The following is a 21402-nucleotide window of genomic DNA, read 5'->3' as shown; positions in this document are numbered from 1 at the left end:
GGCAAAAATAGGATTTCTGGTAAAGAAGCAAAACAGAAATAACCGTATTTTTTGCCCTATAAGAAACACCTGTGCATAAGACACGGGGACAATAAGAAAAAAAATTTTTTCATTAGAACTCAGGTCAGACCACTAATCAGACCCCCAATGTTAATCAGACCCCACACGTCCTCAGATCGGACCCCCAATCAGACCTCAGATAAGAGCCTCATCCCTCTCATCAGTCCCCAGCAGTCTCATATCAGCTCCCAGCAGTCTCAATTGCCTCATATCAGCCCCCATTTCCTCTCATATTAGCCCCAGTAGCCCCATTGCCTCATATTAGCCCCCAGAAGCCCCATATTGCCCCATATCAGCAGCCCGATATTGCCTCAGGATCTCCATATTGCCCCAGATCAGCCCCAAGCATCTCCATATTGCCCATATCAGCCTCCAGCATCTTCATATTGCTCCAAGCATGTCCATATTGCCCCATATAAGCCTCTAGCATGTCCATATCGCCCACATATATGCCTCCAGCATGTCCATATTGCCCCCATATCAGCCTCCAGCATGTCCATATTGCCCCCATCTTCTATATATTTCCCGCAGCTACTCATGTTTTATAAAAATAAAGAAACCACTTACCTTTCCTTCCCTGGATGCCGCCGCTCTTCACCGCCCACGCTCAGTCTTCCTCCTCCTCTGTCTGCTGTGAACTGGCGTGCGAGCCTGAGGTCACAGCGCGCCCTTACACTGTGCGCAGCCTTGACAGCTGAGCACTAAGAAGCGGTGATTACAGAGCCTTCACGGCTACCTGATCCTCCGGTACTAATGAAGCACTTCCTTTAATGGAAGTGCTTCATTAGTATTCGCCCCATAATACGCAGGGAAAATATCTTATTGGGGTGAAAAATATGGTAACTGCTATGCAAGAGTATTGTCAATACTCATCTCACATTTTCAGAAAAGTCTAGATGATCGCATAGCAATTTGAAAAGGTGCTGTATTGACATTTTAAATCACATACTAAAAACCAGTATGTGAATATTTTAAATAAAAATGGTTGCATAATGTTTTATGTATAATCTATTGAGGTTACTCCATGTACTCTACTTCCTGTTCTGACTCCTCAACATCTTCTGTGTTTAGACTTTTAGCATAGCAGACAGTATCGCTTAACTTTCTCAGTCAGACCATCACTGCATCCAGAGAGAGCTCCCTGTAGCGACTCAGTTAGAGCATCACATGTTACACTAATGAATGCAATGCTCTTCTGTGGTCCTTTTTGTCTAGGTTTATTAAGTGCAATGGGGTTGTCATACTGTTACTCCAATTCTACACTAAAGGCTATATTACACCTGCCTATTTGAAGTGTAATACTGCTGCCTATTGCCCGATGATTGCTTAAAAATCATTGTTTGCCTGCGGCAAATCGTTTAATTATGATCTGCCGCAGGCAAACCACTAGACAGCATAGGGACAAGCGATGGCATAATGATCGCTTCTCCCCATATTGCAGAGGAGATCGCTACATGTTTCCTCAGATAGCTAGCAGGCACTTGCCTGGAGGGAACGCTTTCCGCCCAATAATCACTTGCTCAATTGGCCTGTGTAATACAGGTTTTACTATTATAATAATTAGGCTACTTTCACACTTGCGTTCGGGGTTCCGCTTGTGAGTTCCGTTTGAAGGCTCTCACAAGCGGCCCCGAACGGATCCGTACTGCCCTAATGCATTCTGAGTGGATGCGGATCCGCTCAGAATGCATCAGTCTGGCAGCGTTTGTCCTCTGCTCCGCTCAGCAGGCGGACACCTGAACGCTGCTTGCAGCGTTCGGGTGTCCGCCTGGCCGTGCGGAGGCAAATGGATCCGTCCAGACTTACAATGTAAGTCAATGGGGACGGATCTGTTTGACGTTGACACAATATAGCTCAATTTCAAATGGATCTGTCCCCCATTGACTTTCAATGTAAAGTCTGGACGGATCCGTCTGAGCTACTTTCACACTTAGAATTTTTTCTAAAATATAATGCAGAAGGATCCGTTCTGAACGGATCCCATCGTCTGCATTATATGAGCGGATCCGTCTGGGTATACCCCAGACGGATCCGCTCTGAACGCAAGTGTGAAAGTAGCCTTACCTTTCTGATTATATCTTCCCTTCACACCAGAAATAAAGTGAAAATGGATTACCTATCTATTTAGGAGGACAATAGTTTTAATTTAATTTTCATTGGAATAAGAAAAACATAGAAAAATGAAATAGTTTTCCATAAATATACCCCTTTCTGATGGAAGTGTCCCCTTAAATGAAACTCTTTGGACAAATGCATGATTCCATTCGCAGATCATGCTAGCAAGATCTGGTCCTGCCATAGGGCTTAGATAACTTGCCATTTTTGAAGGCCCAATGAATACTACACTGTGATAGTATATTTTGAAGTTATACTACTTTCCCATCATCTAACTGCAAAATGAAGATAAAGGGTAACTGAGTTTTGCAGTAAGACAATAGATCAAAAATGAAAACCAAGGATACATCAGAAGAAAATAAGTGTTTTGGAACCGTAAATTTTTCTCAAACGTGAGAAAGCCCCAGGTTTATGGGGTCAAAACTTAACTATTTTTGCTTGTTGGCATAAATAGTCATTTGCAGTAAGGATGTGGTCTCCAGTGCTGTATTTTGAAAGTTAAAGGGGTAGTCCTGTAGCAAGTCCCTGGGGAGCCGGTGGAGAGGATGGGAGTGGTAGTGGCCCTGATGAGATGTATGGCGGTGTGCTCCCTCAGGCCATTGATCCCTGGAGATCGGTTCAGTGGAAAGGTGGCTTGAAGAATCAGGAACAAAGTAAAGGTATAAAAGTCTCTATTCACTGTACAAAAGGTAAATTGTAGTACATCTTGCAGTTTTTATCTCCAAGTGATGAGGATGGTGGCTGGCAAAGTGGCAGTTAAGGCCACCTCTAATGTGATATATTGCTGATGACTCTCTTTTGAACTTCTCACACTTCTGGTTATGGGTGTATATTGTGTAATGCAAGCTTTGAGTTGGTCTGGCCTGGGTGTAATCTAGGTGATGAGTGTATGAGCCATAATCCCTTAAGTGCAGCAGGGTCCATAAAGCGGTGGCTTGCTGGTCACCCTGCTGACTATAAAAAGCTGTAGCTTTTCAGGTATCTGTATCTTTGGTATTCTAGCAGTCTTTCTGGAGTAGTGGTCTCACAGAAGAGTTGGAATAAGAATTGGTCCCTAAGACCCTCCTGGAGTAAGCATGTTCTTCCTTCCTTCTCAAGTCCCATTAGAACTCCCCCTACTGGCAAGAAGCAGGTCCAGCCCACTCCTACCAAGAGGGGAGGAATGGGATGGTTAGTCACATTCCTAATTCCAACCATACCTTATCAGCTGGTGTACAGGGCATATATGAACATAGCAAAACATATCAATAGCAAACCAATCAATTGCAGATACCCTCAGGTCTGGGGTACTCCCTTCCCTTTTCCGATCTTATAAAATGTTAGCTAACCCCACCAATCATAAACTGATGCCATATCCTAATGATGTGCCATGGATTTACAAGATATAAATAAATAAATGAAGTAACAATTCAATAAATCTGTGCATATGTGTGGAGATAGGTATAAGAGACAGATATTATACATAAACATATTTTAATGCAATTAATAATCTTTTCGATAGATGCCATGCCAGAGTACGATTTTTGCAGGCAAGAAACCTTCGACTTGACAATGAATTTGCTACCAAAGTCAACTGAATGAGAAGATTCTCGCAAGCAGCAGGTATTCATTCACTGATTCCTGCTGTAGAAGTTCTTAAATATAAAATGGATCTTTGCATTATCATTAAAGGAATGTCATTTTTTCTCCAGACAAGTGTCGGTATAATAAGTAATTGTGTCATTTTACTGTCCTATGCAACCATACTCTACAGTAAATGCAAACTCATGCCGGTTGACATAGTTCTTTCCCATTTAGCCTTTGTTAACATGATGGTTCTGCTAACACGAGGAGTTCCACAGACAATGACGGTTTTTGGAATAAACCATGTGCTGAATGATGTTTTTTGCAAAGTTATTGTGTATATTTACAGGATTGTGCGCGCATTGTCTGTATGTGTGACCTGTCTGCTGACTGTACTACAAGCTGTTACTATCTCCCCTAATATAAGATGGTCCTTTGTCAAGCTGAAAGACATGAAATTCTTGAGTCTATCCCTAGTTTCTCTCTGGGTGATAAATATGGCTGTGTGTATAGCAGCGCCATTTTTTTCTGCTCTACCAAGAAATGTCAGCATTCCTAGTTTCACCTTAAACCTTGGATTTTGTTATGTCTATTTTCCTGATCAGATGAGCTACATTTTCAATGGCTTTGCAGTATCTTTCAGAGATTTTGCTTTTGTTGCAATTATGGTTTTTACCAGTTATTTCATTTTACGGACTCTGTACAGACATCGTAAACAAGTTCAGGGCATCAGAAGACAAAATGGTGACCGAAACCTGACTGCTGAAACAAAGGCTGCTCAAGATGTGCTGAGGCTGGTACTGCTGTACGTTATCTTCTTTGGGATAGACAATATAATATGGATATACATGCTGACTGTGTCACAAGTACCTTCAACAATTACAGACATGAGAGTTTTCTTCTCATCCTGCTATGCTTCATTGAGTCCCATTTTGATCATTTTCTCCAATCGAAAAATTCAGAATGGCATAAAGTGTGCAATGAAGCAGAAAACAGTGGAGGTTTATGTATGCCAAATATAGACAATATGTCTGATGTTTGTATAATATACAGAATTTTTTATTATACCATATTTTTCATCCCGTAAGACGCACTGGATCATAAGACACACCTAGGATTTGCAAGAAGAAAATAATTTTTTTTTGTAATTATTCATCAGACTTCAGATCAAACCCTCAGTCTTCATCAGACCCCCAAATCAGACTTCCAATCCTCATCAGACCTCAGAACAGACCCCCAATTCTTCATCAGACCCCCAAATTTCATAAGATCTCATTTGGCAGACTAGATGGGCCAAATGGTTCTTATCTGCCGACACATTCTATAAGACCCCTATTAGACCCCCATTTCTCATCAGAACTCCAGACCCCAATTCTCAGGCGTCGGATCAGATCCCCAAATCAGACCTCAGATCAGACCCCCAAATCAAATGCTCAGTAACTATTAGACCTCAGAGCCTCATCAGACACAAAATAAATAAATTAACTTTTCTCTCCTGCTCTGGATCTCACTGCCACTCTACCGATCTTGTAGCTGTTCCTGCACTCACAGCTTTGTGGTCTTCTCTGGGTGCCTCACTTAACTGTGACCTTACATTGTTGTATGCAGTCAGGCCAGTGCAGCACAGCGCCCAGGGAAGACCAGGGAACATTGAGTACAGTCAGCTCCAAGAGCGCTGTATTCACCGCTCCCCAGTCTTACTGTGTACTAGTGATGGCTTCCATAATGGAAGTGCTCACTAGTATTCACTCCATAAGATGCATTGCCATTTTTCGCCATTTTTGGGAGAAAAAAGTGTCTTATGGAGCAAAAAATATGGTAAATATTATCTACAATAAATCACAATACTATACAATAAGTTATCAGATGAACTAGAAAAACTGGATAAACCCAAAATCCATGATAATTATTCAACTGCTTCTCTATCTTTAAAGGAGTTGTTCACCTCTGGGGGCCTTTTTTTCATACTCACCCCCCAAACACACACACACTGGCAGACCTGGGTTCCTGTACCTTCTGTCCTCTGCTGCAGCTGCCATACTCCAGTCCCCACTGGTAAACTTACTGTTTGACAGAGGTCATGTGGCTGCTGCAGACCTGCCTCAATGACTGGTCGCAGCAGTGATGTGTCCTCTATGAGTCATAAGATCTAGTAACACATGGGGGACACATAATCTCTTCGGCCAGTCTTTGGCGGCAGCAGCCACATAGACCTATCAAACCGGATATTGTCATGCAAAGACTAGAGCTTGGTAGCAGTGGCGGGGGGCTGAAGGAGCAGGAGCCCAGTGGTGGTGAGCAGGTAAGTATACTTTCCTTCACTGGTCTGGTGACATTGGGGGGATCTGGCAGAAAGCCCCTGAAGGTGAACAACCACTTTAAAAGGATTGGCCACTTTTTGGATACTGGTGACCAATGTGTATGTATTGTAAGATGGCTATTTGGCACGTACTACCCCCACACATAAAACACCTGATGGGAAAAAAGCCTTTGTACAGGACTCATTCATCTCTGTGAAAGCCCTAGTAAGACTTCATACAAAATTGAGCCTTCATATAGCATGTGCATGAGTCTGAATAGACAGCGGGCCCTGTTTAGATTTATACACTTTATGCCTAGCACATGGCACAGAACTCAAAGTTTTTGTAGCAAAATCCTTAAAGGGGTTGGCCACTTTCTGGATACTGGTACTGGTATTGGTAAAATAGAACAATTTTGTACATAAGGAGACTATCAGCGGCTATTCGGCTGTGCGTGGCAGTAGTGTCAATCTATACTTACAAGTCATACAGCCTTCTTGCTCTGTCTTGCAGGTTAGTGTGCATGACCTTCACTCCTGTACTCATTTTAGGAACTTTGCTGCAATGCTTCTATTGATTGTAATAGGATGGTAATACTGTTGATAGTAACAGAGTACTATCTTATTTGTTATTTTTTTTATTATTATTATATGTCACGTGGGAGTCTCTAATGATGAAAATTTGCATGCTTTCAATGGAAATCATATTTTGGACAAGTAAAGTAAAATTATCTTGTCTCTGTCATAATTCTGATGTTGGCTATACATTTTATATCAAAGCTATCAAATGTGCATTCAGCTGGCAGCTATTTCTCCTGATGTGCCCATACACAAGTATTCTTAGCTGCTAGCAGAGATCTCTGGTGGTGGCTTCTGAGAACAAAAGATCAACCATATGGAAATCCATCATGACCTACCCTTCTTTCTTCTGATTATCAGCCATCAGGAACACCATATACATATACAGATGGTTGGCTGATTATGGCAAAATGTAGACAGAATCACAAAAATGCACATTAACCCTCACACTGATCATTCTGAACAGTGTTCTACTGTTTTGAACAGTTTGAGGATTGTGTGGCTACAGAAGGGTAGCCCCTTCTGAGGACTCAATTTCAGGATGTGATTGAGATACAGACACAATGTTGGTCTTGTTTTAAAGTTTTAAAACAATACCAAGATCACAGAACTAGCTACAGTACAGAGAGAGTTACAGCACTTGGTCCAGTGAGGGCTGCAATATCTAAGATATGAAAAGTTTAAGCCGTCACTCCCCCTTCAGCTGGCTGAGATGTCAGCCAGCATGGTGGAGGAGGGGGGAAGTGGTGGAAGTGAAATGTTTCTCCCTGTGTTATTGTACATGTCCCCAGAGTGAAAGTAGCATGCACTTTGGCGCATTTTAGCTATCCCCCTCCCCAATCTTCCATCAATCAGAAAACATTTTTTTCTTGATATATGAGTGCATTTATTTCAGTCAAGTAGTGAGAAGATGAGGGCTTGTTCATCTACTCAGCTTTCTATGTCATTCACTGACACCATGACACTAACTTTTAGCAAAGTCCGGATAAAGGCATCAAATTGGTCACACCAAACATCTATAAACCCCCTCACACACACACACAAATATCAATAAAGCTTAGATTTATACACTTTTCCCTATTCTGTCCATACTGGATCTTAGTGTAAAACACGCATTACAAGTTGCAGTTATAGCAACAATAACTATTACTAGAGAGGAATCTAGTCTTCCTCCCTCATTCTGCTAAATTCAAGGTCTCATACAGTTAAATTGAAGACAAAATAAAAACTTATTATGACCAGTGCAATACAGAGGGGAAAATTGCTACTATTGCTTAAGACTAAAATAAGATATGTCACTAAGGAGTTAAAATGCTCTTCTGTCAGCTTTGTTTACTGGAGGTGTAGTGTCCCACTAGGTAGGGGTGGGAACTACACAAGGGTCAATTGGGTTACGTGTTACTCCTACTCCTAAGGGACAGTGAGGTTATGTTTAAACATGCATTGTAATGTATTTTCTATGTGCTTTTATATTTGTTGGTTCCCCTGTTATATGCTCAGCAGGCCTATTGGGGTGTAGTTAGACATCCTAGACACTAGAGGAGCCCCTAGTATAAATGTCCAGGCCCAGACAGGGAGGGGTCAGGTCATAGTCAGGAGTCTGTGGAGACAGAAGTGAGAAGGCACCAGCCAGAGATATGTTGAGGGCCTCCTTCTGACATGCAGCTAGATAGTCCAGGCTTCTAGTTGCCACCAGGAGGCTAGAAGGAGTACAGCCTGCCTGGAGACCAGTAATCCTACAACCACAGAAGAAGTAACCCCAGTAGTAGGAATGGACCTCCTGGGAGCAACCTGCAGCCACCTTTAAACCCAGCAGTGCCAGTACAACCAGCTCAGATAAGTAAACTGATGGGCAGAGGTACTACATAATAAGAGCAAGGGTCAATACGGGAGCAAGATTAAGTACCAAGGATTAAAGCCAGCATTTAGGCATCCGGGCCTTGGGATACAGCCAGCCAGAATAGCCGTGGAGATAGTGCAGCCTGGTCTGTTTACCCTCCAAGTATCTTGCAAGATTATTACCTGCCAGTATTGAGATAAGCCTGCTTGTGGAGCATTGTTATAAAGGGACTGCATCATTATCAATTGTATGTACAAAGTTTGGACTGTTCCCAAGTAAAGCAACGTTTGGTTCATCATACCATCTGTGTCCCTCAATTACTACTGCTATAAATCGATGTGCCACCGTTACAGGCACTGGCGTCACAATCCTTAAAGGGACCTTGCTCCAGGCACTCAAAACATCTGCAACATCCAGGGCACCTCATACACCATCAGGCCTGGTCCCTACAGAGTGTGCCCCAGAGGAACTTTGTGCCAGCCTTTCCTTCACTGCCACAGGCCTGCCCCGGGTTCTCCTATAAGCAGTGAGTAACCCTCGATTGCCCATAACCGTGACCTCACTTCGCAATACCCTGCAGGTCTGGCGTTCTGCAGAGGTAAAAAATTCAAAACCTACAAAAAAAAAAGTGACATTTTTGGAAAGGGAATTTTGTGACTGTTGGTAGGGGTTACAATATAAGTAGGTCCGGCAGCACTCCTGTTTCCAAAAATCAGCCAATTTGGAAAGTCCATGCACTATACCTTCACCACGGTAGTACTGGTGCCAGCAGATCGGGATCCTGGCTGTTGATCCACCATCAAATAGCAATACGAAAAAATCTGCAGCACTCGTCGGTTTGTGGTAAATAAAGTGGATTTATTCCATAAAAAACAGCAAGGGAATGCGACGTTTAGACCGTTAGGGGTTAAAATGTCCTTACCCAAATATGTTCCTGCAACAAAAATCTATTTTTACTTATTTTTGGATCAACACTTCTTTATAGAATGTTAGTTTGGTTTGTAAAAAAAACAATACAAGGAGGAGGACTCCAGGAATCAGGCCCTTTCCAGCTCTAATTGTACAGTTGCACAAAAAGCATGCCAAAAAAAATATTACATTTACACCCAGGAATAGTACAGAGGTTGTTATGGTGGAGGAGGTAATTATATAAAACTAGCTGATGACCCGGCATTGCTCGGGCATTTATTTATTGCAATTTTATGTTAAATAACAGTGACTTTTCAATGGCCGCCCCTTTAACGGTGACTGCCCCCTTAACAGTGACTTTCACAGTGGCTGACCCTTTAACGGTGACCGCCTGTTTGGCAGTGACTTTCATAGTGACCACCCCTTTAACAGTGACCACCCCTTTAACAGTGACCTTCACAGTGGCCGCCCCTTTAATGGTGACTGCCCCTTTAACAGTGACTGCCCCTTTAACAGTGACTTTTGCGGTGGCTGCCCTTTTAACAGTAACTTTCACAGTGGCCGCCCCTTTAACAGAGACCGCCCCATTAACAGTGACTTTCACAATGGCCGCCCCTTTAATGGTGACTGCCCCTTTAACACTGACTTTCACCTCCATTTTAGCAGTGACTTTCACAGTGGCTGCCCCTTTAACAGTCACCTCCATGGTGCCCATCCCTTTAACAGTGAACTCTACAGCTCCCGCCCCTTTAACAGTGAACTCCACAGCACTCGTCTGTTTAATAGTGGCCCCTGCCCCCCATGCATGTAGCAGTTTAGTTATGCCGTCATACGTCATATGACTGAATATTTAAGGACCTGCGAACGGCAAAAACCTGTGATCAGTTGTTATGGCAAACTGGAGTAGGACCTCCGCGCTTCTATTGGCTGATAAGGGACATGTGACCGTGTGTATGGCAGTTAGGATTTAAGTGAAAGGCTGGCAGGCTTGTATTGGATAATGCAGGTCATTTTTTAGGAATATCTCGGGAACGATAAATTGGCAGTTGCATATGTTACAAAGTGAACGTAAGAAGCCCAAGAATGCAAGCTCACCCTCAATGCCGTGCAGCCAGCCAATCCACAGATAGCCATCCCATATTTATTTATTCCAAAATGTACTTATTTCTACATCAGCCGTAAACTAAGATATGTAATTCAATACCAATAAGATGGAGGCCTTTATTATTCCAGGGCCACCATACCAACCATTACATCCAGTTTGCACCCCTTAGGGGGGCCATATCTTAATGATGACCATCCTCATCTTTTGCTGGCTTTACTTCTTCTAAATCATCCTTTAAAGTCTCCATGTCCTAAAAATGTCTGAAAAATGCAGAGTGATGAGGAGCGGGATGTTCCTGGTGACATATTGTTATCGATATTAGATGATGTTGAAAGGGAGGAAAAGCAGATGGCAGTAGAAGTGCTCCCACCTGTATGCCAGGAGAGAGCTGAAGTTGAAGAAATGGGTTGCTAGAGCTGATTAACTCCTTCCCGACCAGCGCCTTACTAGTGCAGCTCTAGCCGGTTCTTTAAATATGGTGCCACTCATACAGCAAACATCCACAGCTAATGTCCGCGACCGGTGGTAATCCTGCTCACGGACATTTTACTCTTCAAATGCCGTGGTCAATCCTGACCATGGCATCTGAGCGCATGAAACACAGGTAGCGTGCGCTTCCGGTGATGCTCGTGTGGCAATCGGAGGAGCCGCAGCTTGTGTGCAGCAACCCCTTTCATAGTGAATGATAGGAGGCTGCTGCACAGTGTTTCGTATGGAGTTCTTGCCTGTAATAGGGCTCCATAGGAAAATAGTCATTTTCTCATAGACTCCAATGCTAGTGCTAGAACTATAAAAAAGTGTAAAAAAATAAATACATTTTTTTAAATATAGAGAAAAACATAAAAATTCTAATCACCCCCCTTTTTCCAAAATAAAAATAAAAGAACTAAAAAAAATAAAAAATTAACATCATGTGTATCTCCATGTGCTAAAATGCCCATAGTATAAAAATATCTTCTCCATACAACGGCGAAACAGAAAAAAGCGTCAAAATGGCTGCAATTTGCATTTGGTGGCTTCATTTTTTATAAAAAATAAATAAATAAAAACTGATCAAAAAGTCATACACACCCCAAAATTGTATCAATGAAAGGATTGCGACGCCAAAAATTAGCCCCCACACAGCCTTATACACATAATGACAAAAAGGTTCTAGGGGTCAAAATATGGCAATGAAAAAATAAAACTGATTTCTTTCCAACTTTTTTATTATTTTATCAAAACGCAACAAAAACTATACATATAAGGTATCTACGGATTTGAGCTGACCTGTAGAATGAAATTAACTGGTCAGTTTTATTGCACATCAAACGTTGTAAATAAAAAAAAATCATAAAACTGTGGCGGAATTGCTTTTTTTTTTTTCCAATTTCACCCCGTTTGGAATTTTTACCACTTCCCAGTTCAATATTAAATGGTGTTGTTGTAAAGTACCACTTGTCCCTCAAAAAAAGAGCCCTCATTCGCCTATGTGAATATAAAAATAAAAAAGTTATGGCTCTGGGAAAGCAGGGAGCGCAAAACAAAAATATGCAGATTTGGAGATTGCAGGCAAGAACAGCAATACTATTCATATGGACCTCCCATCTAACACCAGCCAGACCCCATACTAGCAACAGCCTCTGTTTAACCCCTTCAGGACACAACCTTATTTCACCTTAAGGACCAGGCCATTTTTTTGCAAATCTGACCAATGTCACTTTATGTGGTGATAACTTTAAAACGCTTTTACTTAGCCAGGCCATTCTGAGATTGTTTTTTCATCACATATTGTACTTCATGACACTAGTAAAATGGAGTAAAAAAAAAATCTTTTTTATTTCCAAAATTTGGAAAAATTTGCAAATGTCTAACTTTCAATTTCTCTACTTCTACAATACATAGTAATAACTCCAAGAACTGTTATTAATTTACATACCCCATATGTCTACTTCATGTTTTGATCATTTGGGGAATGCTATTTTATTTTTTGGGGACGTTACAAGGCTTAGAAGTTTAGAAGCAAATCTTGGAAATTTTCAGAAATTTTCAAAAACACATTTTTTTTAGGGACCACCCAAAAATGACCCCATGTTAGAAACTACACCCCTAAAGGTATTCAAAACTGATCGCACAAACTATGTTAACCCTTTAGGTGCTCCACAAGAGTTATTGCCAAATGGGGATGAAATGTCAGAATTTTTTTTTTTTGCCTATTTTTCCATTTTAACCCATTTTTTCCACTAACAAATCAAGGGCTAACAGTCAAACAAGACTGTATCTTTATTGCCCTGACTCTGCCGTTTACAGAAACACCCCATATGTGGTTGTACACCACTGTACAACCACACAGTAGGGCGTAGAGGGAAAAGTGCGCCATATGGTTTTTGGAAGGCAGATTTTGCTGGACTGGTTTATTTACACCATGTCCCATTTGAAGCCCCCCTGATGTACCCCTAGAGTAGAAACTCCATAAAAGTGACCCCATCTAAGAAACTACACCCCTCAAGGTATTCAAAACTGATTTTACAAACTTTGTTAACCCTTTAGGTGTTGCACAAGAGTTATTGGCAAATGGGGATGAAATTTCAAAATTGTTTCCACTAACAAATCAGGGGTTAACAGTCAAACAAGACTGAATATTTATTGCCCTGACTCTGCTGTTTACAGAAACACCCCATATGTGGTCGTACACTACTGGACGGCCACACGGTGGGGTGTAGAGGGAATGGAGCGCCGTGTGGGTTTTGGGGGACAGATTTTTATGGAACGGTTTATTTACACTGTGTCTTATTTCAAGACCCCCTGATGCACCCCTACAGTAGAAACTCCCTAAAAGTGACCCCATTAAGAAAACTACGGGAAAAGGTGGCGTATTTTTTGGGGACTAATTTTAGGGTACATATGTTTTTTGGTTGCTCTATATTACATTTTTGTGAGGTAAGGTTACCAAAAATTCAAATTCAGAAATGTCATCTCCATTTGTCATAATCTGTTGAGGAACACATAAAGGGTTAATAAAGTTTGTAAAATTAGTTTTGAATACCTTAAGGGGTGTAGTTTCTTAGATGGGGTCACTTTTAGGGAGTTTCTACTCTAGGGGGGCATCAGGGGGGCTTCTAAAATTACATGGTGTCAATAAAAAGGGCCATCAAAATCGGCCTTCCAGAAACCATGTCGGTCCTTTACTTTTGCGCTTCCCTTTTACTGATACAGCAGTTTACAACCACAAATGAGGCGTTTCTGTAAACTGCAGTATCAGGGTAATAAATATTAAGTTTTGTTTGGCTGTTAACCCTAGGTTTTTACCGGCAACAACAGATCGAAATGGAAAAGTGCCAAAAATGGCTGTTTTGGCACCATTTAAATATTTTTTTTTTTTTGGACCATGTTAATCTGGGGGGTTGGGTCATGGGGTATTTTTACAGAGGAGATTATTACGGACGCGACGATACCTAATAAGTCAATTTTTTTTACAATTATTAAGGTTTTAGACTATTATCTTTTTGGATACAAAAAAATAAATTTTTTGTATCTCTATAGTCTGAGTCATTTTTGTTTTGTTTTTTAGCCGATTGTATTAGGTAGGGGCTTATTTTTTGCGGGATGAGGGGAAGGTTTTATTGCCACTTTTTGGGGTGCTATATGACTTTTGATCGCTTGCTATTACACTTTGTTTTTGCATTTTTGGGGGGTTTGTCCCTTCTTTCCATTATGGGGGACCACACCTGGAAAGTGTTGGACAGGGACGATCTGGGTGCCTCCAATTCCTGAGGTACAGATCAGGGTCTTGAGGACTGCCTCATAGAACTGGAATAATGTCCCTGTGTTGCCAGTGCTCTGGAACAGTACAAAAGAGTTGTACATGGCAACCTGCACCAAGTAGACCGCAACTTTTTTGTACCATGCCTTGATTTTGCCCATGGCGTTATATGGCTTGAGCACTTGCTCAGAGAGATCAACCCCTCCCATATACCGATTGCAGTCGACGATACAATCGGGCTTGAGGACCGTTGCCGTGGTACCTCGCACAGGGACAGGGGTGATGCCGTCACCGTGAATTGTGGACAGTACAAGGACATCCCTCTTGTCCTTATATCTGACCAGCAGCAGGTTTCCACTGGTAAGGGCATGGGTCTCACCTCTGGGGATAGGTACCTGGAGGGGGTAGGCATGGAGGCTGCGCTGATTTTTATGCACGGTCCCACAAGCGAATGTGGATCTGGCGGCGAGGGACTGGAACAAGGGGATACTAGTATAAAAGTTATCCACGTATAGGTGGTAACCCTTATCTAGCAGTGGGTGCATAAGGTCCCACACAAGTTTCCCGCTAACACCCAGAGTGGGGGGACATTCTGGGGGTTGAATACGGGAATCTCGCCCCTCTTTCACATGAAACTTGTAAGTGTACCCTGAGGTACTCTCACATAGTTTGTACAGCTTCACGCCATACTTCGCCCGCTTTGAGGGAACATACTGGCGAAAAATGAGTCTCCCCTTGAATGCAATGAGAGACTCATCAACCGCGACCTCCCTTCCAGGTACATAGACCTCCATGAATTTGGCCCCAAAGTGATCGATGACCGGCCGTATCTTATACAGACGGTCATAGGCAGGATCACCTTGGGGGGGGGGGGCAATATGCTGCATTATCTGCATAATGCAGGCATTTCCGGATGGCCTCAAATTGGGAACGTGTCATGGCCATACTGTGAAGTGGGATCTGGTAGAGGATGTCCCCACTCCAGTACAGCCTGACACTGGGCTTTTTGACTAGGTCCATTTGCAGCATGAGGCCCCAAAACGTCCTTATCTCGGCTGCACTGACCGGGGGCCAGCCACCGAGCCCAGCCAAAAACGAACCCGGGTTTTGAGCGACGAACTGTTGGGCGTACAGGTTCGTCTGCTCCACCATCAGATTTACCAGTTCCTCACTGAAAAAAGACTGAAAAAGTCGTATTCAGTGAAGCCCACTGTGTAAATCTGGATTCCTGATTGGAATTGCAGGCTCAAAGTTCTCTGGGGTACACCAGACAAGTCCACCTGCAGGGGGCTCAGGTGGACTGACCTGGTGGTCCGGAAAACTAGTACGAGTCCCAGAGCTGCTCGTACTAGGCTGGGCCACAGGGTCGCTAGCATGGGGGTCCCCTCGATCCGCCTTGGGGGCTCATCATCGCTTGATGATGATGAGGAAGCGGATGACAACAGGAACGTGGGGTCATCCTCCTCCTCAATGGGGCTCTCGGACTCGGAGGCAAGGAGGGTGTATGCCTCCTCGGCCGAGAAGGTCCGGTGGGCCATAGGGGAGTGTGTGTCTGCGTGTGTATGTACGTGTGTGTAAATCTTTACTAGGTGTGTGTGGGGCACGGGTGTTCACGCACTTACCCTATAGCTATAAAAAAAATATATCCCTAACTAAAAAAAGTTTAAAAAAGTGTCAAAACGAAAAGATAATTACAAATGCGCTGTGGGGCTGGGTGGGCGTTACGCTAACAGTAAGTGTGTGTGTGGGGGGGCAAGCTGCAGCACCCCTGGGGGGGTCTAGGTCACACAGCTAACTGCTGTGGACCCCAGAGACCCGATAAGGGGGCTCACAGACCAAAAAAGATATATTTTTTTGCCTAATCTAACCCTTAACTTGCCCTAACTACCCCTGCCTACACCTCCCACTACCTGCCTGCCCCTGCCTGTCCCTGCCTCCTAAGGTGCCTGATGACACCAAAAACTCACAAGATGGTGGGCAGTGTGATCTCCTGCTGCTCTCCCCGCTCCACGGACCGGAATGGAGAGCAGTAGCGGAAATTCAAACTTGCCGCACTCCGCCCACATGCCGCATAGGGACCAATCGCAGGTGATCCTGAGAGGTGACGTGATCGCCACCTCACAGAATCGCAGGATGGTGATTGGTGTCTCCTTAAAGACCCAAATAACCCGGAAACGCTGAAAACCGCAGCTCTGATTTGACCTGCGGTTTTCTGCGATCGCCGACATTGGGGGGTCACAAGACCCCCCTGGGCATTGGTACAGAGTGCCTGCCGAATGATTTCGGCAGGAATTTGTTTCCGATCGCCGCAGGCGGAGCTGTGGTGATCGTAAATTCTCAGGACGTATCGGTACGCCCTGTGTCCTTAAGTACCAGGACATCAGGGCGTACCGGTACGCCCTGTGTCCTGAAGAGGTTAAAGGTGCATTACAGGTGCCATGTGGCCATTAACAATGAAGAAGGACTATACAATGCGATCTTCATTGTTAAATGAAAGGCATCTGGGGGCTAATTGGCCACACGGTTCTTCATCGCACCATGGCCACTCCGTGTGGCCATACCTTATGGTAGAGTGGACTGGGTATATGTGATATATAACGATTAGAGTTGAGCGAACACCTGGATGTTCGGGTTCGAGAAGTTCGGCCGAACATCCCGGAAATGTTCGGGTTCGGGATCCGAACCCGATCCGAACTTCGTCCCGAACCCGAACCCCATTGAAGTCAATGGGGACCCGAACTTTTCGGCACTAAAAAGGCTGTAAAACAGCCCAGGAAAGAGCTAGAGGGCTGCAAAAGGCAGCAACATGTAGGTAAATCCCCTGCAAACAAATGTGGATAGGGAAATGAATTAAAATAAAAATTAAATAAATAAAAATTAACCAAAATCAATTGGAGAGAGGTTCCATAGCAGAGAATCTGGCTTCCCGTCACCCACCACTGGAACAGTCCATTCTCAGATATTTAGGCCCCGGCACCCAGGCAGAGGAGAGAGGTCCCGTAACAGAGAATCTGTCTTCATGTCAGCAGAGAATTAGTCTGCATGTCATAGCAGAGAATGAGGCTTCACGTCAGCCACCACTGCAACAGTCCATTGGCATATATTTAGGCCTAGCACACAGGCAGAGCAGAGAGGTCCCGTAACAGACAATCTGGCTTCATGTCAGCAGAGAATCAGTCTGCATGTCATAGCAGAGAATGAGGCTTCACGTCACCCACCACTGCAACAGTCCATTGGCATATATTTAGGCCTAGCACACAGGCAGAGCAGAGAGGTCCCGTAACAGACAATCTGGCTTCATGTCAGCAGAGAATCAGTCTGCATGTCATAGCAGAGAATGAGGCTTCACGTCACCCACCACTGCAACAGTCCATTGGCATATATTTAGGCCTAGCACACAGGCAGAGCAGAGAGGTCCCGTAACAGACAATCTGGCTTCATGACAGCAGAGAATTAGTCTGCATGTCATAGCAGAGAATGAGGCTTCACGTCAGCCACCACTGCAACAGTCCATTGGCATATATTTAGGCCCAGCACCCAGGCAGAGGAGAGAGGTCCCGTAACAGACAATCTGGCTTCATGTCAGCAGAGAATTAGTCTGCATGTCATAGCAGAGAATCAGGCTTCACGTCAGCCACCACTGCAACAGTCCATTGTCATAAATTTAGGCCCAGCACCCAGGCAGAGGAGAGAGGTCCCGTAACAGACAATCTGGCTTCATGTCAGCAGAGAATTAGTCTGCATGTCATAGCAGAGAATGAGGCTTCACGTCAGCCACCACTGCAACAGTCCATTGGCATATATTTAGGCCTAGCACACAGGCAGAGCAGAGAGGTCCCGTAACAGACAATCTGGCTTCATGACAGCAGAGAATCAGTCTGCATGTCATAGCAGAGAATCAGGCTTCACGTCAGCCACCACTGCAACAGTCCATTGTCATAAATTTAGGCCCAGAACCCAGGCAGAGGAGAAAGGTCCCGTAACAGACAATCTGGCTTCATGTCAGCAGAGAATCAGTCTTCATATCATAGCAGAGAATCAGGCTTCACGTCACCCACCACTGCAACAGTCAATTTTCATAAATTTAGGCCCAGAACCCAGGCAGAGGAGAAAGGTCCCGTAACAGACAATCTGGCTTCATGTCAGCAGAGAATCAGTCTTCATATCATAGCAGAGAATCAGGCTTCACGTCACCCACCACTGCAACAGTCAATTGTCATAAATTTAGGCCCAGCACCCAGGCAGAGGAGAGAGCTCCCGTAACAGAGGATCTGGCTTCATGTCAGCAGAGAATCAGTCTGCATGTCATAGCAGAGAATGAGGCTTCACGTCACCCACCACTGCAACAGTCCATTGGCATATATTTAGGCCTAGCACACAGGCAGAGGAGAGGTTCATTCAACTTTGGGTAGCCTCGCAATATAATGGTAAAATGAAAATAAAAATAGGATTGAATGAGGAAGTGCCCTGGAGTCCAATAATATATGGTTATGGGGAGGTAGTTAATGTCTAATCTGGACAAGGGACGGACAGGTCCTGTGGGATCCATGCCTGGTTCATTTTTATGAACGTCAGCTTGTCCACATTGGCTGTAGACAGGCGGCTGCGTTTGTCTGTAATGACGCCCCCTGCCGTGCTGAATACACGTTCAGACAAAACGCTGGCTGCCGGGCAGGCCAGCACCTCCAAGGCATAAAAGGCTAGCTCTGGCCACGTGGACAATTTAGAGACCCAGAAGTTGAATGGGGCCGAACCATCAGTCAGTACGTGGAGGGGTGTGCACACGTACTGTTCCACCATGTTAGTGAAATGTTGCCTCCTGCTAACACGTTGCGTATCAGGTGGTGGTGCAGTTAGCTGTGGCGTGTTGACAAAAGTTTTCCACATCTCTGCCATGCTAACCCTGCCCTCAGAGGAGCTGGCCGTGACACAGCTGCCTTGGCGACCTCTTGCTCCTCCTCTGCCTTGGCCTTGGGCTTCCACTTGTTCCCCTGTGACATTTGGGAATGCTCTCAGTAGCGTGTCTACCAACGTGCGCTTGTACTCGCGCATCTTCCTATCACGCTCCAGTGCAGGAAGTAAGGTGGGCACATTGTCTTTGTAGCGTGGATCCAGCAGGGTGGCAACCCAGTAGTCCGCACAGGTTAAAATGTGGGCAACTCTGCTGTCGTTGCGCAGGCACTGCAGCATGTAGTCGCTCATGTGTGCCAGGCTGCCCAGGGATAAGGACAAGCTGTCCTCTGTGGGAGGCGTATCGTCATCGTCCTGCCTTTCCCCCCAGCCACGCACCAGTGATGGACCCGAGCTGCGTTGGGTGCCACCCCGCTGTGACCATGCTTCATCCTCATCCTCCTCCACCTCCTCCTCATCCTCGTCCTCCTCGTCCTCCAGTAGTGGGCCCTGGCTGGCCACATTTGTACCTGGCCTCTGCTGTTGCCAAAAACCTCCCTCTGAGTCACTTCGAAGAGACTGGCCTGAAAGTGCTAAAAATGACCCCTCTTCCTCCTCCTCCTCCTCCTCCTCCTGGGCCACCTCCTCTTCCATCATCGCCCTAAGTGTTTTCTCAAGGAGACATAGAAGTGGTATTGTAACGCTGATAACGGTGTCATCGCCACTGGCCATGTTGGTGGAGTACTCGAAACAGCGCAACAGGGCACACAGGTCTCGCATGGAGGCCCAGTCATTGGTGGTGAAGTGGTGCTGTTCTGTAGTGCGACTGACCCGTGCGTGCTGCAGCTGAAACTCCACTATGGCCTGCTGCTGCTCGCACAGTCTGTCCAGCATGTGCAAGGTGGAGTTCCACCTGGTGGGCACGTCGCATATGAGGCGGTGAGCGGGAAGGCCGAAGTTACGCTGTAGCGCAGACAGGCGAGCAGCAGCAGGATGTGAACGCCGGAAGCGCGAACAGACGGCCCGCACTTTATGCAGCAGCTCTGACATGTCGGGGTAGTTGTGAATGAACTTCTGCACCACCAAATTCAGCACATGCGCCAAGCAAGGGATGTGCGTCAAATTGGCTAGTCCCAGAGCTGCAACGAGATTTCGCCCATTATCACACACCACCAGGCCGGGCTTGAGGCTCACCGGCAGCAACCACTCGTCGGTCTGTTGTTCTATACCCCGCCACAACTCCTGTGCGGTGTGGGGCCTGTCCCCCAAACATATGAGTTTCAGAATGGCCTGCTGACGTTTACCCCGGGCTGTGCTGAAGTTGGTGGTGAAGGTGTGTGGCTGACTGGATGAGCAGGTGGAAGAAGAGGAGGAGGAAGCCGAGAAGGAGGAGGTGGCAACAGGAGGCAAAGAATGTTGCCCTGCGATCCTTGGCGGCGGAAGGACGTGCGCCAAACAGCTCTCCGCCTGGGGCCCAGCTGCCACTACATTTACCCAGTGTGCAGTTAGGGAGATATAGCGTCCCTGGCCGTGCTTACTGGTCCACGTATCTGTGGTTAGGTGGACCTTGCTACAGATGGCGTTGCGCAGTGCACACTTGATTTTATGGATACTTGGTTGTGCAGGGAAGGCACGGCTCTCTTGGAGAAGTAGTGCCGGCTGGGAACAACATACTGTGGGACAGCAAGCGACATGAGCTGTTTGAAGCTGTCTGTGTCCACCAGCCTAAATGACAGCATTTCATAGGCCAGTAGTTTAGAAATGCTGGCATTCAGGGCCAGGGATCGAGGGTGGCTAGGTGGGAATTTACGCTTTCTATCAAATGTTTGTGAGATGGAGAGCTGAACGCTGGCGTGTGACATGGTTGAGACGCTTGGTGACGGAGGTGGTGGTGGTGGTGGTGTTGGTGGTACATCCCCTGTTTGCTGGGCGGCAGGTGCCAACGTTCCTCCAGAGGCGGAGGAAGAGGCCGAGGCGGCAGCAGCAGAATAGGCCGAGGCGGCAGCAGCAGAAGAGGTAGCAGGGGGAGCCTGAGTGACTTCCTTGGTTTTAAGGTGTTTACTCCACTGCAGTTCATGCTTTGCATGCAGGTGCCTGGTCATGCAGGTTGTGCTCAGGTTCAGAACGTTAATGCCTCGCTTCAGGCTCTGATGGCACAGCGTGCAAACCACTCGGGTCTTGTCGTCAGCACATTGTTTGAAGAAGTGCCATGCCAGGGAACTCCTTGAAGCTGCCTTTGGGGTGCTCGGTCCCAGATGGCGGCGGTCAGTAGCAGGCGGAGTCTCTTGGCGGCGGGTGTT

At 45.4% G+C, this 21402-nt stretch overlaps 1 protein-coding gene across 1 annotated transcript; it reads left to right on the top strand.

Annotated features, from left to right (window-relative positions):
• The first annotated feature begins 3821 nt into the window (after positions 1–3821).
• Positions 3822–4760, top strand: LOC122933372 (olfactory receptor class A-like protein 1). Its single transcript, XM_044288332.1, has one exon. The coding sequence runs from the start codon at positions 3822–3824 to the stop codon at positions 4758–4760; it is 939 nt and encodes a 312-aa protein (XP_044144267.1).
• The last annotated feature ends 16642 nt before the right edge of the window (positions 4761–21402 follow it).

This window comes from Bufo gargarizans, chromosome 3, assembly GCF_014858855.1.
Source record: "Bufo gargarizans isolate SCDJY-AF-19 chromosome 3, ASM1485885v1, whole genome shotgun sequence".
Lineage (NCBI taxonomy): Eukaryota > Metazoa > Chordata > Amphibia > Anura > Bufonidae > Bufo > Bufo gargarizans.
The sequence above is the reverse complement of the archived record's forward strand: the minus strand, read 5'-3'. Positions and strand labels throughout refer to the sequence as shown.

Bases quoted from the DNA above. Each gene is read 5' to 3' on its own strand.
- LOC122933372 (XM_044288332.1), top strand. From the start codon at position 3,822: ATGGATCTTTGCATTATCATTAAAGGAATGTCATTTTTTCTCCAGACA.